Raw genomic sequence first — 26,060 nt, 5'->3', positions numbered from 1 at the left:
AGATTTTCAAATTTTCAGAGGAGATACTAGAATAGTATATCTTTCGAATGCCGGGTGCCGTTTGGGTGGACATTTTTATTTGTTAATAACGGTTTTCGGCACACCGTGCCAGGTGCAAAATGTTCATAGTCATTGACTGAAAACAGCACGAATTTGAATGATTCTGCACTGAATATTCAAAACAAACAAATTCATTTTCGCTCTTCCTCTTCACACAATCAGTCAATTCGTAGTCATTGAATATGAAGCCAATCAAGAATCATCTTCATAATTACCTACGTTTATGGCTACGATTCCTTCCAAAAACACTCCACCACAATCAAATGGGAAAAGATCTATGTAAATCACCGTTAAATGTAACCGAAACGTTAATATTTTATCAGCAATTTAACACTTTGTGAGATGTTTACAAATATTCATTGACTTTCATTCAGTTGACAAACGAGTATCGAGCAGCTGAATATGAATATGCAAGCAAGTGAATGAAAATTACCGCACGGTAAACTTCAACTCGTCTGCTCGAAAACTTTGCGCCCTGGTTAGAACATCATGTTCTACCATTAGCTGGCGTTACTCCTTTCTTTTCTTGGAACCTTCAGATGATGAGTCTACAAATTATATTTAAAGAATTTATCTAGAATTTGACGCAGGGTAAACATTTGACCCGTCTTTGGTCGGGTCTGACAAAAAACAGCTTGTTATTTGTTGACTAAGGTCACCAGGAGGGGGTCACCAGGAGGGGGACTGGCACATTCCAGTATGTATTCTTTTTCGTAAAAACGGTAGTGAGAACGTGGGAGACGCTTTACCGGCACTGATGCTCAGACGCAAAGTCTCAAAGTGCTCTTTCCACCTGATTGTTACCATTTTTATATGTCAGTAAGTTACCTTCTTAGTCATTACATTTGGCAGGAAATGGCGCAGTTTTGTTCCGCATGCTACTGACAGTTTCGTGAAATTTCCCCACATATTTATGTTCTATACTGTTTTACGCCTCAGTAATGACATGTTTTTAATTCAACTTGTTTATGAAAGTTATTATTTTGCGAGTGGGGCGGACCTGGTGTGATGGTTAGAACACTTGACTACCACGCCGAGGACCTGGGATCGAATCCCACTCCTGACAAATTCGCAAAATGTGAGTTCTTCCTTCGGAAGGGAAGTAAAGCGTGGTTCCCGAGATGAACTAGCGTAGGGTTAAAAATCTCGTTAATACAGATAAAAAAAAATATTTTGCGGATATTATCGCTAATACATTAAGGTATCAGCCTCCTTGCGCCCGGTGCGCCTGTGACAAGTACCCAGCAGTATATGGCGGCGGACAATGAATTACGAGATCCCTCACTACTGGGCCGAATTATACTGGTCTTCTGTTATCGTCTACCCACGATAGATTGCTTAATAGTTAAATATTTTGCAACATTTGAAGAAACCGGATAATCCAAACAATTGCATGCTCTCCTAGAGGATTTCCCATAACACACGCAAAAACAATAAAACCACTTAGGAAAGTCCATCCGCATGTAATCCCGAACCTCTTCAAATGGAAAAAAAAAACAGAGTGGCTTTCTCCTAACCCGTGTTATCAATCCGATTCTAGTGAATCGACTCTGTCCCTATAAAAACCCACTGCAACGTACACTCATCCTTCTCAAAAGCATACCAACCTCCCCACAGTCTACCGGCTTGAACCACAGCTATGAACCAAGTTCTACTCGTCAGTTTGTGTGCCCTATTGGGTCTGAGCAACGGTAAGTTACAAAAATAAATCACATCACATTTGCTGCAATACCGAATCACCAACTCCCCGCCGTAAACCATTTCAGCTGCGACTCTGTCCAGCGGCCGGATCGTAGGCGGATTCCAGATCGACATCGCCGAAGTTCCGCATCAGGTATCGCTGCAACGCAGCGGATACCATTTCTGCGGAGGATCGATCATCTCACCACGATGGGTACTGACGGCAGCGCACTGTACCGCCAACAGGGATCCGACCGCCTACACTGTCCGGGCCGGTTCTAGCGATCGTACCGACGGTGGAGTCGTGGTCAACGTCATTTCGGTGAATCCTCACCCGGAGTATGACGGCGATAACTACAACTACGACTTCTCGCTGTTGGAGTTGGCCGAAAGTATTGGATTCAGCCGTTCGATTGAGGCTATCGCACTGCCGGAAACCGACGAAGCCGTGGAAGATGGAGTGATGTGCACGGTTTCCGGTTGGGGAGACACCAAGAACTTTCTGGAAACGGACAGACTGTTGCGCGCCGCCAACGTGCCTTCGTACAATCAGGAGCAGTGCGCCAAGGCTCTGGAAAAAGTCGTTCCGGTGACGGAACAGATGATCTGTGCCGGATACGAAGCCGGCGGTAAGGATTCCTGCCAGGGTGACTCCGGTGGCCCGCTGGTCGCCGACGGTAAGCTGATCGGAGTCGTTTCCTGGGGCAAGGGTTGCGCACTGCCAAAACTTCCGGGAGTGTACGCTCGAGTGTCCGCCGCTCGCGAATGGATCCGAGAGGTTGCCCAGGTTTAAGGTGTTTCGAAAATAGACGGAAAAAAAAACTGAACTGAAATATTTTATGATTGACTGATCCGAAACATGAATCTTTAAATTTAGGGGTAGGCGGGGCATTATGGACACCCGGGGCAGAATGGACACCATCAATATTTTAAAATATGCGAACTTTTTTGAACTTTTAATGAATGGAGGATATAGTCCATTTGTCAAAAACGTAGTTTCAGGAAATAAACATTCGAAATTAAAATTATACTTGATTTTACACGAAAAAGTTGCGTCCTCCGTTTTTTGTGCATGGAAATTATAATTTTCACACCATCTAAAATAAGATTTAGTGATTAATTTATTGCAGGTCGATTAAAACCTGATATTTCTAGAACACATGCAAGTAGTTTTGCTGTATCTACATGCTTAACATGTTTATATTTTCTTCTTTATTATATCAAAAATCAAGTTTGGAAATATCTTCTGCTGCCGGGGCAAAATGGACACTCACCTTTTTGAAAGAAGCGGCAAGGGGCAAATCACAAACCAACCAAATTCTTCGATTTCAGTATATTTTCGATTAAATGTTCACTATAGTAGACATAGGGTGAAACAAATTGGTCAAAAAATGACAGAAGTGGAAAATAGTTGTTCCAGGCACAGCTGTACATGCTGACAAAAACGAAACTTTATCCAAAACAGCCTGAATTTAAATTAACTGAACAAAAATGAACTACTTCGGCGTATTATTCATCCATAATAGTTGTTTTGTAATGAAATGACTTTATAGGTGTAAATAATGTACGAAATTCGTAAAAGTCTCATGGTGTCCATATTGCCCCATGGGGGTGTCCATTCTGCCCCGTATGCTTGAAGACGGTCATGAAAAACTAACATTTTTCAAAACATTTTTAGAAGTGGATAAATAATTTTTCTTCGTGAACATTCTTATGCAATAGATGCTAAATAGACTTTAAAAGGATACATGTATCAAAAAACTAAACTTTTTTGACATCTTGCCAGGTAAAGTTGGCAAAAACCTTAGGGTGTCCATATTGCCCCGCCTACCCCTACCTGGCCACTTTACTTAAACACGGGATCATTTATACCTACAACGAAAAAGTTCTAAGTTTTGCAGTTATCTACAATGTACTTTTACAAGTAGTAGTGATCCAGTAAGGTGATCATTAACGGTAATCCGGTTTTTCGATCAGCCAAAGGTGTCGCATGAAATGTTAGGCTCAAACTGACATTTTTCTCGATATTGTGTCAAGCATCAACTCACCTCTCCCTCTCTTTTAGTGCGTCATAAAGTTTCAACAAATTGTATCGTGCGGTTATTTCCAGCTGAAAGCCTATATTTAGTTTTATTTTTCTATACGGAAGCGGCACCGCCAAAATGTGAAAGCTCTGGCAACAACAAGTTAATGCACACAATCTACTAGTTCGGATAGACTTCATCATCTTCGTTGTTGATTTTTCACCAGAATACGAAGAAACCTCGTGCAACTGGTGCCATTTTTATAATCATCATTTCTACTATTACTGCTCTTGGGAGCATGGGGAGTAGTCAACGACGACAACAAAGACGATAATAACAATGGATGGCGAATATTAATATGTATTATATAAATAGGTTAACATTTTCCACTAAGGTAGAATAATTCTTTTACTATTTAAACTAAACTTTTTGCTTGAATACTATAGAACTATGTTAAAGCAACACTAGCAGCAACTAAGATAGGACCTAGAAAACACCCCAGATAACGACCACTACGAGACGTAGTCTACAAAGCCAACCAAAGGTTTCAATTTCCAAATTCTCCAGAACTCGCCACCAGCTTTAATCGAGCAAGAGAAAAGTTGAAATAATTCCACCTTCATACACCTGGCATGTTGAAGCTGCGAGCAGCTCGCTAGCAGTGCCTTTCCTTTTATTTTCCAGCTCCTAATCCTGTGTGTGGTGCTTCATATCTATGCAGAAGGGTGTGCGTATATTTCTAGACTCTTTGTGTAGTTGAGAACCAAAGGAGAACAACTAACATTTCTACATATATTTTTATTTGACTGTTCTGACATTTTCAGAGAGCTAGGGTACAAGATCATTTGGGCTGAGGGGTCAGTTTCCGCTGTAATTCAGTCATTGTTGTACCAATTGACTTAACGTTGGGTAGACTGTCAAATGACAACAGACCAAGGGAAGAATTTCCTTTGACGATTCCTCCAGGAATTTCTTTTGGGGCTTCTTCAGGAGTTCCTTCGATAATTCCTCCAGGAATTCCTTTGCAGGAAATTTTTCTATGATTGCTTTAGGAATTCCTTCGGAGATTCCTCCAGGAATTCGATCGAGGATTCTTCATGGAATTCCTTTGAGGATTCCTCGAGAAATTCCTTTCAGGATTTCTTCAGGAATTCTTTAGAAATACTCAAAGGAATTCGTTCGAGGATTCTTCCTGGAATTCCTTCGAGGATTCCTCCAGAAATTATTTTCAGGATTCATCCACAGATTTCTCCAGGAGCTATCTCTGAGGAAATTTCTCAAGAGAATCCAGATGAAATTCCTTAAGTAACCCCTGAGGATTTTTTGTAGTTATTCCTGAAGGAATTCCTTGAGGATGCTCTGAGGTAACTTCTTGAAGAATCCCTGCGGGAATTCCTTAAGTAATCCATACGGAAATTTCTTAAGGATTTTTTGAGGATATTTCTTGAGGATCCCTACCAAAATATCATCAAGGGGAATTTCTTGAAGATTATTTGAGAAAATTTCTTGAGGATCCACTGAAGAAGGAACTCCTTGAGGATTCTCTGAGCAAATTTCTTCAGTAATCTATGTGGGAATTCCTCAAGGATTCTCTAGGCCTAGGGAAATGTCTTGAATGATCTATGAGGGAATTTCTTGAGGATTCTCTAAAAAATTTCTCTGGAGGATTCTTGAAGGAATATCTGGATTCTACGGAAAACCCGGAGGAATATCGGAAGAATTTCTGGAGTAATTTCCTGTGGACTTTCTGGACGAATACCCGTAGGAATTTCTGGAGAAACTCCCAGAGGAATTTCTGGAAGAATTTTTAGATAAATCCCAGAGGAATTTCTTGAAATTTCCAGAGGAAATTTTGGATGAATTCCTTGAGGATTTTCTTCGGGAATTCGCGAAAGAATTTGTGGAGGAATTTCCATAGGAATTTTTAACTGATTTCCAAGAATAATTTATAGAGGAATTCTAACAGAAGTTTCTGGAGGTATTACCGGAGAAATTTTTGGAAGTATTCGCAAAAAAATGGTTATTTTTTTATTGAAAAATTTCCGAAAGAATTTCTGTTAGAGATCCATGAGGACTTCCTGGAGAAAAACCTGAAAAAAAATCCTGGAGGAATTCAGGAAGATATTTTTGGAGGAATTTCTGAAAAATTCTAGGAGCAATTTCAGGAGGAATCCCCAGAGAAATTCTGGAGAAATTTCTGGAGGAATTTCCGAAGGAATTGGTGGAGAAATTTCTGGATGCATTCCCGGAGGAGTTTCTGGAGGAATTCCCGGAGAAATTTCGGGAGGAGCTTTTGAAGGAATTCACTGAGGAATTTCTGGAGGAATTCACTGATATGTTCCTAGAGGTATTCCCAGCGCTGGTGAAATTCCCGAAGCAATTTCTTAAATATTTCCCGGAGAAATTTGTGGAGTAATTTCCAGAGGAATTTATTGAAGAATTTTTCAATCAATTTATGGATAAATTTCCAGTGGAATTTCTCTATGAATTCCCAGAAGAACTTCTTGAAGAATTCCTGGAGAAATTTCTTGGAGGAAGAATTTCTGGAGGAATTACCGGAGAAATTTCTGGAAGAATTCCCGGAGGAATTTTCTGAAAAATCTCTGGAGAGATTTCCAAAGAATTCTTGGAGAAATTCCCGAAGGAATTTCTTTAAGAATTCCTATTTCTTCGGGAAGGAAGGATTGGAGGAATTTCCGGAGGAATTCCTGAAGGAATTTCTGGAAGAATTGTTAATATTCGTGCGTTCTTTGTGTTACATGTTGAATTTTAACTTGTAAATATTCCCCTTGTATTAATTAGCATTTATAGGGTTCTGGCAGAATAGAGGCCCATGAAGTGCAATCATATTTCGATTGCCAACATTCAGGCCATTTCGGGCCGCGATTAAGTACAAGAGACGTAAACCTTTCCCTGGCACAGACTTCAAGTCATAGAATTCTAGTGAAGAAATCCGAAACGGCATGCCCGATTATGATTAGTTTTCCTAGACAGAACCAAGCTAAGAACACAGCAACAAATTCTGTGAACTAAAAGGCAAACTGCTAACTAAAATACAATTCCAGGATGACTGATGGACCCAAACCAATAAATGAAATCTCGTTATCCTGTGATCGGAAGATGTTATCCATCTGGATAACAGGGCACATTTCTGTTCTGTGTTGTGTTGTGTAAATTTGTGATGTTTCTTGTTTGTGAATTTGTAAGGTTCAATGTATGTGTTAATCCTTTGAAATAATTAATTTTCTTTTATTTTTGAAACAGAGTTCCTAGAGGAATTTCTGGAGGAATTCCCGGAGTAATTTCTGGATTTATTCCCGGAGTAATTTCTGGATTTATTCCCAGAAGAATTTCTGGAGGAATTTCATGAAAATTTCCCGGAAAAATGACTGGATTAATCCCAGTAAAAATTTTGGGGAAAAGGCCCTGGAGAAGTTTCTGGAGAAAGTACCGAAGTTGAATTTCTGGTGGAATTCCTAGACGAATTTCTGGAGGAATTTCCAGAGAATTTCTGGATTAATTATTCAAAGAATTTCTGGAGGAATTTCTGAAGAATTTCAGGAAGAATTCTGTAAAGCTTACTTACCGGTCAGACTAAGGCCTGTGTGTCCCCTGCTGTACATAGAAGTCGTCTCCATTCTACTCGGTCCATGGCTGAGTGTCTTCAGTTCATGCTTCGTGCCCGTAGAGGACTACCGGTCTAATTAGCGTTTTGTAGATAGTTAACTTCGTGTGACGGCGAACTTTGTTCTGCGGAGTCCAAAATAAGCTCGATTTCCTGCCACAATACGTCTCTAAATTTCTCTGCTGGTGTCGTTGTCGTCGGTCACCAGTGAGCCCAAGTACACGAATTCTTCAACCGCCTCGATTTCATCACCGTCGATAAAAATTCGGGGTGGCTGGCGCGGTGATTCCTCCCTCCCTGGAGCCCTTTGACATCATGTACTTTATCTTCTACACATTAATGAATAATCCGATTCGCCTGGCTTCACTCTTTAGTCGGATGTACGATTTTGCCATCGTCTCAAATTTACGAGCTATAATATCAATATCATATAGCCATATAGCCGAGGCGGTAAACGCACGGGTATTCAGCATGACCATGCTGAGGGTGACGGGTTCGATTCCCGGTCGGTCCAGGATCTTTTCGTAAAGGAAATTTCCTTGACTTCCTTGGGCATAGAGTATCTTCGTGCCTGCCACACGATATACACATGCAAAATGGTCATTGGCAGAGGAAGCTCTCAGTTAATAACTGTGGATGTGCTCTTAGAACACTAAGCTGAGAAGCAGGCTTTGTCCCAGTGAGGACGTTACGCCAAGAAGAGAGAGAGAATATCAATATCATCAGCGAAACCAAGCAGCTGAACGGACTTCGTGAAAATCGTTGAAATGGCAGACTCGCGTGTCATGCCTCAAGCATGTGTGCTTGTCGACAACGCAGTTGTTGCTGCACTCGCCACTGAATTAACCACCAGAGATACAAACCTCAACAGGAAATACGTCTATTGTTCAGTTTATCAACCGCATGCTGAATCATCCCCTACGGATGCTCGCATACTGCACTTCAAAAGGCCTTCCGCTAATTGTTGGCAGTTATGCTAATGCTCACCATGTCCATATCATCTGGGACAACTCAGACATTAACTTGACAGCTTGACAGGCTTCAGTTTAATGAAGTACTTAAGTAGTGCAATCTTGGATTACTTAACATAGGCAACCGCCCAACCTTCATGATATCTGCTAGAGAGGACGTGTTAGGAATAATGCTTTGCTCGAGTAGAATTAGTCACGAGCTGACATATTCATGAAATCACGATTATTATGTGTAAAAATTGTGGAAATCCATTCACTACTTTGGAAGTTATAAAGTCATTATGTTAAAAAATCATGAAAAAGTGGAAAAACAAGCCACACACGACGGTATCATAAAATTTACATGACATGTCATGTAGACTTCTGGGAGATCACTCGAGTTATGTGCATCATTTGGCCGGGGTTCTGCTAAACCGAACTAAGAACCAAAAAGTTTATTCCGAGATAATTAAGCCTAAAGTTCAACAACTCACAAATAAACAACAGCTAAAATTATTTGAAACTTTTCCTCACTCATGTAACTTACAAGCCTTTATTAACCATCAGAAATGAAGAATATATATAAATTATTTGAAATCATTGATATAATTATATTTAATTTCTCAGTACTTTGCACTCAGTTCACTCTGGCTGAACAAAAACATTGGAATATGGTTAACCCTCTAATACCCAAATTTTTGATTTTGATCTAAATATCATTTTTCGTCATCTAAAATCAATTTAAACATGTTTTGGAAGATGATTCTTTTTAATTCTCGATTTCGTGAATTTCAGTTTTTGATTTTTCTAATTTTTATTTTTGAACATCCCCACACTTTTAAATTTTTCCTGGAAGCCAATTTGGGGAACGGATTTTTTGAGATGAAAACATTTTGAGATTTTATGATTATTGTTGAAATATTATTATTTTAAATTTTTTTCACAGAAAATTTTATTTTCCGTGTAATTTTAAGGAAAATAATTTTAGAGTGTATTCGATTCCCTTAAACTATTAAACAAGGATAGAATGATTTGGGAAAAATTTAAAATATGTTAATTGTAGCGATTCAATTCAAAATAAACAATGACTTCTAAAAGGTGACTAAAACATGATCTTTTCAATGATTTAAAAAAATGTAAATACGCTTTAAAATACACCAAAAACCATTTTGAGATATACAGAACAGTCCTAAACATCAGCCAAAAATATAAAAAAAATGATTTTCCACGAAACAAAAATTACAAAAATGCTCAAAGTATACCCCGTCTAAAGGCGGGATTGGGTATTAGAGGGTTAATAGTTCAGTGTGGCTGACTGTGTTTCTTTGCTTCAGAGAAAACCAGTCGGATTGTGAAACAAAATCTCGATTTTTCATTGTCTATGAAGTTTGAAATCGATATCACACAAAATCAGAGAGGACGCGTACAGTATGATAACACGGAGGTCTCAAAATAGTTTTAAATATGAACGGCGGAAGCTCTCCCAGTTTAGCCCTTTCCACCCATTTTTTTTCATAGGCGGTGCATGTGCATTGTGCAGGCGCAGAGCAAGAGTGATTATGTTAAATGATGTCCTTGCATGTCCTAAGGTCCTCAGATCTGAAAGTGGAGCATATTGTGTACTTCAAATTTATGCTGGTCGAAGAAAACCATGAAAATGTTCTGCCAAAGTGAACTAAGTAAAAAAAAGTTTTCAAAAATGTGAATGTGATTCGAACTAGGATCATTTAAGTGATAACCAAGCACGTTACCTCTAGGTCATTTTACCTAGCTGAAGGTCAGTCGTAAAGTATGAATCAAGTTCTAAACATTCTCCTCAAGGATGATTTTCGTGAAAACGTCATTTTTCGATCAGCCAAAGCGAACCAAGTGTTTGATTTTTTTCAAGCTTTATTAATCTAATTTGGCTTGTTGTTCAATGACGGCTCCTGTGTTAAATTACCAGTATGAGGTGTATCGACATAACGCTGGTATTAAAAACCAGTTGGTTTTTGTATTGTTGAGAATAAATTGATTCTAAAATGCTGTGGACTTGGTTCGGTCTGGCTGAATGTGATTTGGAAAAAAGGCAATCAGCGCCATCGAAACATAATTGGTTCCTCCCACACCCATATTTCTAATAACGTGTTCATTTCTCTCACAGATTGTTTCTATGAGTCGGTTAGAAGTTAGAAATCTGACGGCGATGAGGAGAACTTGAAATGTTCTTCATCTGGACCAGAACTAAAATATTTTGCTGATTCAATGGAATGGTTTACAGTTCACTCTGGTTGGATGCAATTTTGTTTTTTGTATGTTCTACCAAACAGAAATTACGAATTTACTCCACGAAGAGCAGACAGAATTACTGGATTTTTATATAGAAGAAGGATTACCCATTTCTTCATCCAATGGTTAAGAAAACTCAATTTTTCAAAAAATGGTCTTTGGTTCGGTTTAGCAGAATCCCGGCCATTTGTCACATAAATTTACACGTTTCTTTCGCTTTGTGAACGACAAACTTCCGGTTTAAGAGCTTCAGAAGAAACAAATTCCATTCTGCCTTCCAACAGTACAAAATTTAAGTCTGTTGCTGGGTGGTCGCCACCAGTCTGCCCCAACCTTTGGCATTCTTTTCGCAAAGCTTGATAAAATCATCTCCCGGTTTTCTGCTTTTTGCTCGAGATTAAAATTACTCTGATGAAGCGTAAAATTGTTTCCCCTCTAGCCAGCCCCGCAACCACCAGTTCAGTGGAAAGAACTTGCGCTTGGTTTGGCTGAGTTTGGTTTTATTCGGCAAATTCCACCCCGCCCGCTGACAATTCAAGCTGCCACCGGGCAGCGAGTTCGGTTGGAAATCGAGAAAGCTGCAAATGTTTTCACTTCGAACCAAATCGATCAATCGCATTTCCTGCGAATTGTTTGCGACGCCGGACTTGTTTATTTAACGCCGGCGGCGAACGATCCACCCGGGGAGAGGATAAAATTTTCCATTTTAGTAGCCTGTTGGGCTGCCGCAATCGGACATTACCAACCCCCGACAACAACAACAACGTCTCGGGTTATTATAAGCCGTTTGTGTGAAAATTGAAAGCTTCCTCCCCTAGTGTCGTCAGTGGACGGGGGTTTGGGCACAATGCAATTTTGGGTCTTCCTTTATCACACTACTAGGTAGCCTGTAACCTTTATCACAGTGGAATACGCTATCTGGGATTAATAACGAAAACTTTGGGTTTCCAGTGCGGATTTTCGAGATTATGTGGGTTTCGCCCAAAATCACTTACCTTTGATAATCGGGTTCTCACGGTAGAAGGTTCACGCCTGCTAGAACAAATCCGGACATAATTACTAGGCAAAACTTTGCGTTTGCAACTGCTTGCGGCTTTCCTTTCGAAACACTAACGTACACACAACACTGTTATTTTTACGACTTGCCTCAATCTTCACATTTACACACGAGCACTATTTTTTTCTATTCTTCTTTCATATATTAATAAAACTATGCTGACACCATAGACGATACCAATAGCACTGTTTCACTTATAACATTTAAACACTTAGAACTTTTCGACACTTCGATGCCAATTTTTCGTTTTCAGCTGTTCCGATTGATTTTCACTTCTAATAAGGTATTTTTCGACTTGAAGAACCAGCAGTTGCTTGTTAATTTATCAGCAATATAGTTGATTATTCTGAAAAGAGATCACAAACAGAAATGATTACTATTATTGAGAAGTGAATCTGGTGTGATGGTTAAAACACGTGACTATCACAACGAGGACCTGGGATCGAATCCCACTCTCGAAAGCCTCGCAAAAAGTGAGTTTTTCCTTCGGAAAAGAAGTTAAGCATGGGTCCAAGGATAAACTAGCCTAGAAAGCCTACAAATCTCGTTAATACATGCGAGGTCTAGACAATCATTAGAGGACTGAAGAACAACAAGGCTGTTGGGAAGGATGAACTCCCGGTCGAGCTTCTCTGGTCTGGTAGGAGCGCACTAACTACAAAGGAATAAAGCTTCTCAATTATTCGCTACTTCGGGCGGAATTCCGTTTAACAGGCTAAGACCGACTGAGGAGTCCTGCTTCGTCGGCGAATATCAGGCGGGTTTTCGCGAGGGCCGTTCAACGACAGAGGTTTTGACCCCATTATCGGCACTACAGGTAAACAGTATTGTGCATTAGCTGAATTCACAACCAAATGACCGGTTTCGCCCACTTCTTCCATCTGAATCAGATACCTTATTGCGTGAACTTGTTGTTAACAGTGATAGTGTTGTAAAGGTAAATGTCACGGACCACCTTTGAAAAATGCTAAATGATATTCACCGTGAATATCATTTGGCATTTTTTCAAAGGAAGCCCGTGACATTTACGTTAAACATTCGAAAAATAGTGGTTTTTTCGTGACTTTCTAGCAGAACTGGTCTAGCTGCACAAGTCTTTCATATACCATATTCTCAGGTTCAGCCTCCAAAATGAGCTGTAGGTGATTGAATTTAGATATGACGAAATTAATTTTTCAGCACTGGAGAGAAGTTGATCCGGGAGCCGTTCTCTCTCTCTCTCTCTTCTTGGCGTAACGTCCTCACTACGACAAAGCCTGCTTCTCAGCTTAGTGTTCTATGAGCACTTCCACATTTATGAACTGAGAGCTTTTTCTGCCAATGACCATTTTGCATGTGTGTATCGTGTGGCACTGTGGCAGGCACGAAGATACTCTATGCCCAAGGAAGTCAAGGAAATTTCCTTTACGAAAAGATCCTGGACCAACCGGGAATCGAACCCGTCACCCTCAACATGGTCATGCTGAATACCCGTGCGTTTACCGCCTCAGCTATATGGGCCCGGCTCCGGGAGCCGTTGGAGTCTAAGAATTGTACCGAGTATATGAAGAGATGGATACAATGAAGCGGATAAAACACAACAGGCTGCAGTGGGCTTGGCACGTAGCCCGTATGCCGGAGGAACTACAAGCTAAAACTATGTTCAGCAGAGAACTAAGAAGAAGCCGTCGGCTTCGTGGAAGGCCGATCCAACGATAGCTTTTTGTAGTTGAGGAGGACCCAAGGACTCAGGGCGACTGGAAGAGATTGGCCTACGACCGAGACCAGTGGAGGCGAATGCTTTATTCTGCGTAGACTAATCGCTTCGAGTTGTAAGTGAGTTCTATGACATAGGGTGACTTAGTTGGCAAAGTTTTAGGGCCAACTTTGGATTCATCAGGTTTCAAATAGAAAACGCCTCATGGCGAAGAGAGCCAAACTACCAAAAATACCAAAAATAGTTTTCCTAAATTTTAAAAGTGCACTCAGAAATTCTATCAGAAGCATTCACAGAATACCAAAACTCTTAAAGCATGAAGTGCTGCACTGGAACCCTCATTTAGATAATGAGGTGGTATACCTTAAAAGGATTCATTACCTGTCCTAAATGGATTCTAAGGCTGCGAAGATGTTTAAAGAGAAAAGCTGGCTGTGGTACTTTAAGGTGAAATCAAGTGGAGTTTCAGGGGCTTTCAATGTCGTTTGAAGACGACTTCAGGGTATCAAGAGGTTTCAGGGGGCTTTCAGAGGTGTTTTGAGACGTTTAAGAGGGCTTCAAAGGCTTTCAGGTGAGCTCCAGGGACGGGGCAGACGCGTTTCAAAGTGGTTGACGGTTGATTTTGGGGCTTCACAGGCTTTGTAGCTGTCTATAAATTACGGAGCCTTATTTTTAATCATCTCAGAACCCGCTTTCCCACATAGGCTTTTGCCCAAACACAATTTTCGGGTGAGCTTCAAGGCGTATCAGAGCGAGTTCTAGGGTGCGCATCAGGAGGTTGCAGAGACTTTTCGATGCGTTGCAAGGTATTTCAGAGCGTTTCAGAGGGTTTACCGAGGGTTTTAGGGAGCTTCACAGGCTTTCAGGTGAGCTCCTGGTGGCTTTTAGGCGTTTTGAGGTTTTAATGTGGCGTTCAAGGCGTTTCAGGGGATTTCAGAAAAGTGATACTGTTCAAATAATCGGTTTTCATAGGCTGACTGCGATCCAAATCAGCATGCGCTCTATTCATCATATACCATCATATCATCATCACTTTCCTTTTCTAGAAATAGCCTATCTTTGCTAGTGTGTAGAAATCACTGATCATACTTCAAATGAAGACTTTCCAGGATAATATTTTCTAAAAATTACAAGTATTGAATGTTAGTCTTTGCAAAGTTTGAGTTTTGACTATAAACACCAAAATATCAGATCAAATGCAATGAAAGAGGTCAAAAGTGCGAGTCAATGTCCAGTCGTTGCCTTTCATTATCATCGTGATAGTAGTGTTGGTAAAAACTCAAAATCTCAAAACTCATGGTTGAGTTTTTTCACGCGCGATTCTTGACTCGCCAAACTCACTGCCGTAAAAATCAAGCATGATTTGACTCATGGTTTTACTCATTGCTTTATTTCTCGGTTTGCTTATTATTTGCAACGAAGTGTTGACGGTTGTATGACAGAAAGAGACCATATCTTACATGTAAAAACATTAAATGTCGTTTAAATTGATTTGCATTCGTTTTACAAGCGAACGAGTTTTCGGCGCTTGACTCGCGAGAGCGAGATTTTGCATGACAATCTCGCGCATGAGAAAATGATTCAGAATCGCGCGCGAGTTTGCTCACGCAGGAGCGGTTCATGAGTGAGACTTGGGTGTGATTTTACCAACACTGCTTGATAGTAATAGTGACGGTGATACAATGTCAGAAGTCAACTCTTAAAGGACCAATATTACGCACCTCTATTTTTGGGGTCTTTAAGAGGCTTCGTAGACTTTCAGGTGAGCTTCAGTGAGGTTTTCAGTAATATTTCAGAGTAGTCTCAAGGCGTTTTATGAGGGGGGGGGGGGGGGGGATCACAACACATAGTTGCATGATGCTGTATAAACACATGCATTTCATTCATTATGCTCCGATAGATAGCTAACTATGCTTGTTGATCCGTTGGCCTTTACTTCAGGAAGTTCTCGAATACAGGTCGGACTTGATCATCAGTAGTCGGGTTTTGAAGCTTCTCAAACATATATATGAAGAACGGAATGGTGTACAAAGCTGAAATTCAGACTGATTACTAAACAAGGTTGGCTTGATAAAACGTCAAAATTTCAGCTTGATACAACATTCCGTTCTCCAGATACGTGTTTGAGAAACTTCAGAACCCGACTCCGGATAATCGAGTCCGACCTGTACTCTTAAACAGTTATTGAACATGTAGTTGAATATACCAAAGACGTATGAGTCTATGTATAATAGTTTATAAAGTTTATTTGCAATACATCATGTAGATTACGGTGGTCCACACTCTACATGAAAACATAAAATTCTAAATATTCTATGTTACCTCATGAATAAGTTGTTTTGAACTCTCAGAAGCTACGTTCAAAATTTGAGAGAAATCGATAAAGTCTAAAGAAGGCCTAGGCAGTGTATAACTCTTTTCACAGGCGTCAGATAATTTTGCGGGTTAGCGGGTTTTGACAAAGTTGTTTAGCATATAGTCATCTACAAGGGTATCGAAGGTTTTATTAATTAAACGCTTGCAGTACCACCTAGCGACAAAAAATCGAATACTTAAGATTTCTGCATACATTTGGACAAGTTTCCCCATACAATCTTCGAATTTGCTGAGCGCAAAACAACTTACATATACAGGAGGTAAGACTTGACATTCGAATTTTATGTTTTTCATATAAGGCATTGTCCATAAACTACGTACTCATTTCAGACACCCCTCCCTTCTCGTAGACTTTTGTCCACACAAAATTTTCGAAATTTGTATGGAATTTAGACTTTGACCAGAACGACACCCTCCCCCCTAAAAGTCTACGTGGTTTATGGATAGGCCCTAACAACAAACCCTACTGGGCAATTGTTGTAGTTTATTCATATATTGTAGACTATCAAATATACTATATTAACAATATAGGTCACTTCGTGTTTTCACATACAACGACATGGAGACGCCGTTTACGAATGATTACAGCACCACCTGTTGTCAGAAAAAGTCAATAGTTGTATTTTGATCAATTTTTGTTTACCGTGCAAGGTGACATTTCTCGAAAAAAGATGTTAGGGGTGTCAAAGTTTTTTGTTCCCAAATAATCGATTAATAAATAATCGATTGTTAATATAAACAAACAAAATAATATTTCATTAGATGACATCTACGAATACATCTGTAGAAGAATTTGAATGCTCCCTCATTGTAACTTCACCGAAATCATTTCACTTAGAAATTTAAAATTTTCACCCTCGAAATTAACTTATATTTAGCCCTGGTGGTTGCTATTTTCCTTTGACAATGGCTTAAATTATCATCTTTCTTAATGTCCACGCTGACATACATACATCGGATTGAATAGCTTACAAAAAATCCGGAAGATCACCAACCAAGTGCACGTCAAATTTCTTGTGGCAGAGTGCAAGACATTGAATCCAAGGATCCAAGGGTGCACAAGCTAATGGACCGATGCACGAACTTAATAATTTCAACGTTTGAGCGTTCCGTGCTTACAAAAAAATGAGTTATTTTCGATTAATTTCGTTGTTCTTCCGGAGTGAACTGTGAGTTTATTCGAATACTGATTGTTTTATTCCGGACTAATCGGCTTTGTTGTTGGATGTGTGAACATTGTGCTGTCAAAGATTGGACATTTACACGATCGTCGCGAAATCCTTGCAAAGCTCATTGTTTTTAAATATACAGTCATGGGCTTCTGGGTGAACTTCAGTTAGTAAAAATATTCTGACAAATTCGCCTGCTGCAGAGTGATAATCCTCCATAAATTGAGTCAGGCATTCATTCAGATGTTCTTTCTGCATTCCTTCTGATTTTCTAACGGAAGTTCCTTCTCAGTTTTCTCTTTTCCTTTACTAACCGGAAAAATCCGCATTTATCCGTTGCTAACCGTCGTTAACCGCGTCTAACTGCACCTGCGACTCAGTTAGCAATGGTTAGGAACGGATATATGCCTACGGATTTTCCGATTAGAAAAGGTTATGTCATTCTCTTTGGTTTCCTTCTAGAGTTTTTTTTTCTGAGATTGATTCAGCAGTTTTTTTTTTGAAATTCCTCCAGGTGTGCCTTCAGAGATTGATTTAAAGTTTTTTTTCTTAAATTTCTCCAGAGGTTCCTTCGAGGGACCCCCATGAGTTCCTACTGAAATTACTCCAGCAATTTCTTCTGATGTTTCTTCAAGAATTACTTCTATAGGAATCTTCAAGAATTCTCTTCTAGGATTCGTCAAAAAGTTCCTTATAGGATTTCCTTATAGGAGTTTCTTGGAGTCTTTCTTGGATTCCTGCAGTAGCTCCTTCAACGATTCCCCCCTCAGGCGTTTTTTTACAAATACCGCCCGGAATTCCTTCTGGAATTCCTCCAAAATTTTCCAAGAACGACCAGAAGTTTTTTCAAGGATTTATCCAAAAGTTCCTTCAAAAATTCCTCCTTCTGGGAATTTTAACCGGGATTTCTACCAGTATTCTCCCAAAAGTTCCTTCCGGAATTCACTCCGTCCTTTTAGAATTTCCACCGAGTGAAGATTTGGGATTCTTCAAGGAACTTCTTTTGAAATTCCGGAGAAATTCCGAAGTGACTTTGTAAAACTCCAACGCGATTTTATATGAACAATTTAATAAATATTTTTCGAGAGATCTTTCCAGGATTCCTTTAGAAGTTCCCTCTTTGAAGTATCAGAAATCCTCCAGGAATTATTTTCGTGATTCCTTCCGAGATTTCTATACATTTAGAATGTCTTCAGAAGTTTTTTTTTCCGGGATTCCCAGAAGGAGACTAGATTTGTAGTAATGTGTTGGTTTGTTGTATGGTGAGATGCTAAACTCTCCGTTTCTGCATTGAAACGGTGCAAACGCATGGGTATTATGATTCTTAGCCTAGTTTGATGCTGCTTGAGCAAAACTTTGGGGAATTATGTTGTTGAAGTTGCAATAAATGAGAATACAACAACACAATAACACAAAGTTTTGCTTCCGAATAGTTTTGGCGTTTCAGTCTTTTCGGGGTCAAAAACAACTAAATGTTTTCTTCTTCCAACGTTTCGATCCTTATTGGATCTTCCTCAGGGAATCGAATGAAGATCCAATAAGGATCGAAACGTTGGAAGAAGAAAACATTTAGTTGTTTTTGACCCCGAAAAGACTGAAACGCCAAAACTATTCGAAAGTCTTTAAAACAGTCGTCGTCAATATAACTAAGTTTTGCTCAAACAGCATCAAATCACACAAGCAATCATAAAACCCTTCCTTTTTTGTTACCATTATTGCAGTTACCATTTTATTGCAGCAACGAAGAATTTCCCGCATAATCATGAACTATACTAGTACTGTTTACCATACTGTTCGCAAACATTTACAACAGTATCTCAATAGGATGGTATAACATCCAGAGGAACAATAAACCAACAGTACCATGAACGATTTTGACAGTTTGATAGACGGTTCTCGGGCAATTTACAATATGGGGAATAGGCGGTTAAGTTATGTTACAATAAGAAATCGGCATTTTTCTCGAACAAAATTTTCATGAAACAGTAAGTCAAACTGTGGGTATACTATCCATTTTTCGCATCGATTACAGTACATCAAGTTGTTGCAGAACAGTCGAATAATAAATTTGACTGAAATTGTTCATTTATTGTGATGTATGGTTCATCGAACAATATGCTGTACTGTTAAATCCTATTTTTACTTTTGAAATAAAAATATCAAGCAATTTGTTATTTTCAAATATCTACTTTCGTTAACAAAAATTTTCAGCCAATTTGCAAAGGGAACAATAAAATTCGCAAAACAATTCGTCACAGTTGAAACTTTCTGACCGAAGTTGTTGTTTTATAAGTGAGTTGGCACGAAAATTATTTGCTCTCGAAAGCAGCTACTCAAAAATAACAAATTACTTCATAAATATACCAAAATTTAAGAAACAACGAATCGTTTTTGTGAGTTTATTAAGATTACGAAAACAACTACAATATTTAGTACCATCGTAGGCAAGGTCGTAGGAAGGAGCTTTTTCCTTGTATGTAATTTTAGCGGTTTTAACGCTTCTGCTTTATGGGTCCTTATATTGTCTATCCGGTTGGAATCAAGACCGACATTCAATCAAAAATTGTCATTTTCTTGGTCCACAAGTGTCGCAACTGTTTCGCATCTAGTGCGCTGTGTTGCTCACAACAACGGGAAGGATGCGCACTACTTTTGACATGATTATAAAACGTCGCGAGTTGGGTCGCGTCGCGACTTGATTGTGCGAAGTCCGGTTTGGTGGCGGCCCGACAATACTGAAATATGTATATGTTTTTAGGTTTCCACTGTATTGAATCGTCTTATTTAAATTCGCTAAGGGCTTTCAATCCCATCCTTATCACCTAACGTGTGGCTTCCAAATAAGCTATTCTGTCGCCAAACTGGTAGCTGGTTTGTTCCGGTTCCAATTCGGCAGCTTCGAGACCTCAGTTCCAGTTCGGTTCCAGCCAAATTGACTGCAACTTCGAGTTATTCGGATGGGCCATTGGAAAGTATCGAACACCATGAAAACTGAAATAAATATAGAAACTTAAACACTCTTCCCTAATTTTTAAATCACACCACAACTTACGTATTATTTGTTTTTGGTAGAGGCAGCCAGTCACAGCGGCATATTAACTGCATTCTCCCCGGTTGCTTGCGTCGATCTCCGTCCATTTTGGATCATATCTAATCTCGAATTATTAAACTGGTCAAACGGCAGACAAATCGGAACAAAAGCAGCACAATTTATTTTGCGAAAACAGATTTTTTTTTTTTGTTTTTTTTTTCTCTATCTTTGACAGACAGCGCAGAGCGAAAGCATAAAAATATCAGTTACAAATACAACGACGCGCAACCATCTGACAAACTGTCAAGTATAGGTTTTGTAGAGTGAAATGCATATGAGTTAGTGTGTTGCGCCACTGTAAATATGAACCATTTGACATGAGGTGATCCCATATTGCAACCATTTCACACGAGTTTTGTCTCCATATTGTTCAACAATGTGTGAATAGTTTTACATACTGTTACTGATTGGCATGGATGAATTGAAACGTTCTTTATTTTGTAGAGTGGTAGGTTTTATATTGTTAAACATGAAAACAAATGTATGTGGTAATGTCACATTAACAGTAAGAAGATTCTTACTATATGGAATGTTTGACAAGATGTATTTTCCTATGCGGGTTACTTTCTCATTATATAAAAATTCAGCTTATTACTACAAATCTAGTATTTCACTGACTGCGTTTTTTTCTTGGAGATATGTAATCCCAGATAAAAACAATGTTGGATTATGGAGCAATCCCGAAAGGAGTTCCTAAAATAATTCGAGAATTAATTCTAGGAGGAATCCTCCAAGAGCTTCTGGAGGAATCTTGGAGAAAAAAAAATCCAGGGTGCAATTCACAAGGAAATTCTTGTGTTATTTCCGGAGAAAATACCGTTCATAACTCGCTAACGGAAAGTTCGCTTTGGGTCGTCTGTGTTTTAGTCTCTGTTATGAACGTTTATCGGTTCAAATTTACTTCTCATATGTAACTTCGCATGTCGCGCTAGTCGCGACTTCGATTTGGTGCTGCGATGATAATATACGCCAGAAATTGTTCAAGAAGAGGGAATTAAATTTGTTCTAATTTGCGTAGTTGAAAAAAATCGATTAATGTTTAATCGATTATTTCAGAAGAAATGGGCATCCCCACCATGCAATGACAGTTCGACAGAATAAACGTCATTCGGATAGCGCATGCATTTAGTGTGTAGTAGTACCTCTTCTGACGCTTGGTGGCGCCACATTCACTAAAAAGGTGTCGCCAAAAAATCGTAAGAGTGACCTATATTGTTAATATAGTATATTTGAGACTATACTGCCTATGATCGCATAACTGTCCCATATGAATAGGAAATCCAGCAAATATGAAACTGATATGCGGTCATAGGCAGTACAATAGGCTAAATAGAGACCGTACTACAATGTGTAGTATGTATGGTCTCTATTTAGCCTAATTTGTATCTATTTCCAAAAGACAACCGATTCTGTATAACTCAAGGTTTTAGTACGCAGTCCAACGTTGTAAGCAATACAATCAAGCTATTAATATACGTACAAGACCAAAAACATACGGAAATTTAATGAACAACCCATAATTACACAAAATCCCACCAGACCAGCAATATGCCGCAATCAATAAACTTAATCCGATTATGATCCACTGCAAAACCTCCCTCCGACCCACTGCTCCCACGCCGCGCCATTCTACCACGCCTTCACCCCACATATCGAAGAAAGGGATAGGTCAGTACTGGAGCCCCCGGATGCATTCAGCGTGAAGCAAAACAAAATTGCAAAACGAATGATTATAAAACCACCCAGTTCTACATACGTGTCTACCCTGTTGTTCGCCAGTATCGAATGCAATGCACACCAGTCAGTGTAACGAGGAGAGTGCATTCTATTTTGCCGCTGCACTGCTGTCGTCGTCCGAAGAAGTCTGTTCACGTTCCGCCCGAAACCATCTCGAACCAGGCACGCCACGGGCCGCCACCGCCGACGACGACAACGACGTGCATCGTAAAATTTACACATGACCTACCCAAACATGCAATCCATGGGGGGAGGTTTGCAAGCAATGCATGTTGGCTGCAGGCGGACATCCGCCGCCAACCAGAACTCTACCGCGGCCGCGGCGGGGTTCTAGTACTGCGCCGTAGCCACACGGTGCGAGTCGCCGCCGTCATTCTAGCATTAGGGTTATTTACGTTTGCTCGTAGGTTCTTCGATAGGTAGGTGCATCTAGTTCTCTATAGGATCGGTGCAACAAACAAACGACGCAATAAACGAAAAGGTATTTCTGAAACTGGCTGGTCTCCGGCGGTGGCGGTGCCGCACAGTGGTGTTCAGGGTGATGTTTCAGGGTGAATAATCATTCAGAATTGTATATGGAAGGCTCACCTAGTGGTATTGACGTTAAACTCGTCAAGATGCTTACGAAAAGGTAAACCGTGGGTCCATTAAAAACACCAAAATCTGCTGAACTCCTCCAGGGATTCCATTGGGATTTTACCCGGAAATTATTCAGGCTTTTTGAAGAATTTCTGCATAGTTCTTGAAGAATGTTTTCAAGGGATTCATTGGAGATTTTTTCCAGAGATATCTTCAGGCATCTGGGGATTTCATTAGCAAGTTCTTCACGTATTTCTCCAGTGATTCACTGAGAAATCATGTCAGGCATTTCTTTTTAAGAAATCCTCCAATGATCCCTTACGGAATTTCTCGAATGATTATCGTTTCAATAATTTAAAGAATAATACCTCCAGCAACAGCTTAGAAAATTTATCCAGGTATTATATTGGAAAGTTCTCCAGGACCTTCTTCAGAGATCCTGCAGGGATTCTTTTAGGAATTTCTCTAAGAATCCTTAAGCCATTTCTTGAGTAATTTGTATGAGATTTCTTCAGAAGTTTATCCAGGGGTTCTCTGGACATCTACATACATACATTTATTTGTTCAACATCACATTTAAGACAAGACATAATCAACAATAGTACGCCACAATACTCGGCTTATGGCTGCTGCTCTCTATCCTCGGTCGCGCCGAATGCTCGCCAGGTCACGCTCCACCTGGTCCGCCCATCGTGCTCTCTGCGCTCCACGCCTTCTTGTGCCAACCGGATCAGTTTCAAACACCAGCTTTGCAGGGTTGTTGCCCGGTATTCTTGCAACATGCCCTGCCCACCGTATCCTTCCGGCTTTGGCCACCTTCTGGATGCTGGGTTCGACGTAAAGTGCAGCGAGCTCGTGGTTCATCCTTCTCCGCCACACACCGTTCTCCTGCACACCGCCGAAGATCGTCCTTAGCACGCGTCGCTCGAAAACTCCGAGTGCTTGCAGGTCCCCTTCGAGCATGGTCCATGTATCGTGCCCGTAGAGGACCACCGGTCTTATTAGCGTTTTGTACATGGTGCATTTGGTGCGTGGGTGAATCTTTTTCGACCGCAGTTTCTTCTGGAGCCCGTAGTAGGCCCGACTTCTGCTGATGATGCGCCTCTGAATTTCACGGCTCACGTTGTTGTCAGCCGTCAGAAAAGGATCCGAGGTAGACGAATTCCTCCACCACCTCGAATGCATCCCCGTCTATCGTAACATTACTACCCAGACGGATCCGGTCGTGTTCGGTTCCGCCTACCAGGATGTACTTTGTTTTTGAGGCATTCACCACCAGTCCTACCTTTGCTGCTTCGTGTTTCAGGCGGGTGTACAGCTCTGTCACCGTTTCAAATGGTCTGGCAATAATGTCCATGACGTCCGCAAAGCACACAAATTGACCGGATTTTGTGAAAATCGTTCCCCGGCTGTCGCATCACACCTTTCAGAGCGATTTTGAAGAGTAGGCATGAGAGTCCATCACCTTGTCGCCGTCACCGGCGAGATTCGAATGAACTGGATAGTTCACCCGAAACCCTTACGCAGTTTTGAACACCGTCCATCGTTGCTTTAATCAGTCTAGTCAGCTTCCCAGAAAAGCCGTTTTCGTCCATGATTCTCCATAGCTCTGCGCGGTCGATACTGTCGTATATACAATCAGTAGTATTTCGGAACCGAATCCGGTTGACCCGCCGGAGGTGGCCAAATATAACAATGAACCAAACCCATGCATACGACACATCGGATCACGGCTCATTATGTGACCTGGTGAACGGTTAACAAGTAAAAAAAGTCTCAGATCATATTTGAGAAAACCGGTTCAAGGTGTCCCGCCGGAAGTGGTTAAATGTAGAAGGGAACCAAACCCATACATGCGACACATCAAATAGCGCCTTTTTCAATGACCTGATGAACGCTTTGCTAGGAAACAGGCTCAGATCACATTAAAGACTACCGGTAGTGTTCCAGAACCGGTTCCGGGTGTCCCGTCGATATTGGTCAATTGTAAAGATGAATTAAACTCATGCAAGCGACACATCAATTCGCGACTTTTTAGGACACCTGATGAACACTTAGCAAGAAACTAGTCTCAGATCATATTTAGGACAATCGGTAGTGTTCCGGAATCGGTTCCGGGTGTCCCACCGGAAGTGATAAATTGTTTTAAAAAATACCAAACCCATGCATGTGGTACATCAAATAGCAACGTTTTTAATAACCTGACGATCAGTAAAAAAACAGTCTCAGACCACTTTAGGGTCAATCATTAGTGTCCAGAAGGTGGTTCAGGGTGTCGCACCGGAAATGGTCAAATGTGAAAGTAGAACAAGCCCCTCCATGCGTTACATCAAATCGCGGCTTTTTATGTAACCAAGTGAAAGTTAAACAATAAAATAGTTTCCCACCATATATAAGACAACCGGTAGTGTTGTCCGGACTTTCACCGTACTGATTACTGATTGTTTGATTTTAACCTTTCGACTAGTACTTTTAAGAACAGGCTCATTCGCGATGGTGTAATTTGATAATGTTGATTGTAGTTTTAGAAAGTTGGTGTTTCATGTAGACTCAATGGAGTCCGATGAATGTTAGGTACAAATACAAATGAAATCGATTCCGGGTGTCCCGCCAGAAGTGGTCAAAAGTAACAGTAAACTAAACCCATGCATGCGGCACATAAACTATTGGCGATTTTGATCACCCAATGAACGCGGTTAGCAAGAAGATAGTCTCAGACCACATTTAAGACTACCGGTAGTGTTCTGGAATCGGCTCCAGGAGTCTCGTCGGAAGTGATCAGATGAAAAAGTGCACCAACCCCATGCATGCGATACATCAAACCACGGCTTTTTACAGTAATATATGAACGGTAGGCAAGAAAATGGAATCAGACCACATTTTAAACTATCGATTTTGTTCCTTTCGCAAACCACACTTGAGATTACTGACAGTGGTCCGGAACCGGTTCAGTGTGTCCCGCCGGATTTGGTCAGATATAAATGTGAACCAAACCATGCATGTTATACAACAAATCCAGTATTATCAGGACTCAAGAACACTGTCCTCTACTTGTTCTATCCGAATATTATCTCTGGATTGTTTTAGAAATCCTAGAATAATTTTCCAAGGCAGTCTGAATTTAACGAGAGATAGGAACTTAAAGAAACAAATCCAGGAGCAATCCCTAGCAATTTCTCTAAGTTTTTCAATAAAAAATTTTCCACAGTTTTCTGAAATTTCTTCTAAGATTTTTTGAGGAATTGCTCGAGATATCGTTTCAAGTGATCTGGCAACACTGATAAGCTACAGATGGCTTCTTCACGAGCAATAATTGAAATGTTGTTTTTCAGAGTACGATTAATGATTTAAAAGTGAATTGCTGTGAATTGTACAGGGGAAACTTTTCTTGTTTGGTGAAAAGTGGAGTTTTATCAAGAAATTAACTCATTTAAGTGAAATTTAAGTTTTTAATTTAGTCTCTGAAAGTGTGCGGAAGCAAAGAAAAAAAAAAAGAGAAGAAACATAAGGAAGAAACAAATTTAACGAAGGCCTCCAAGTGTCCGAAAAAAAAGCTCCGGTGAAAAGCTCGCGTTAGTCCGTCGAATCACATCGAATGACTAGTGATTTCTTCGTAAAGGCTGATCTTTCGGGTGGACAGAGTCGCGGAAAAGGAGTATAAAAACCGGTGAGAATGTTTCATGTCGTCAATTAAAAAAAAACAATAATTTTATATATCTCCTATTTCACTCTTATTTTATGTGTTTCA

At 40.2% G+C, this 26,060-nt stretch overlaps 2 protein-coding genes across 2 annotated transcripts in view; one reads left to right on the top strand and one right to left on the bottom strand.

Annotated features, from left to right (window-relative positions):
- Positions 1-26,060, bottom strand: part of LOC109411294 (insulin receptor substrate 1-B) — a 683,096-nt gene that overhangs the window by 629,033 nt on the left and 28,003 nt on the right. The window contains exon 2 of the mRNA XM_062851140.1: positions 11,603-12,010. The gene's annotated coding sequence lies outside the window, so the exon portion shown is untranslated. The remainder of the gene's footprint in view (positions 1-11,602; positions 12,011-26,060) is intronic.
- On the top strand, positions 1,592-2,565 carry LOC109411296 (trypsin 3A1). Its single transcript, XM_019684828.3, has 2 exons — positions 1,592-1,751; positions 1,827-2,565. Exons 1-2 carry the CDS (start codon positions 1,700-1,702, stop codon positions 2,531-2,533), a joined length of 759 nt encoding a protein of 252 aa, XP_019540373.3. The 5' UTR covers positions 1,592-1,699; the 3' UTR covers positions 2,534-2,565.

Source organism: Aedes albopictus, chromosome 2, assembly GCF_035046485.1.
Source record: "Aedes albopictus strain Foshan chromosome 2, AalbF5, whole genome shotgun sequence".
Lineage (NCBI taxonomy): Eukaryota > Metazoa > Arthropoda > Insecta > Diptera > Culicidae > Aedes > Aedes albopictus.
This window is presented reverse-complemented; position numbering and strand designations above follow the sequence as displayed.

Excerpts from the sequence above, each read along its gene's own strand:
- LOC109411296 (XM_019684828.3), top strand. The coding sequence starts at position 1,700 with ATGAACCAAGTTCTACTCGTCAGTTTGTGTGCCCTATTGGGTCTGAGC. Across the intron at positions 1,752-1,826 it reads CCTATTGGGTCTGAGCAACG|CTGCGACTCTGTCCAGCGGC; the intron begins GTAAGTTACAAA and ends AAACCATTTCAG.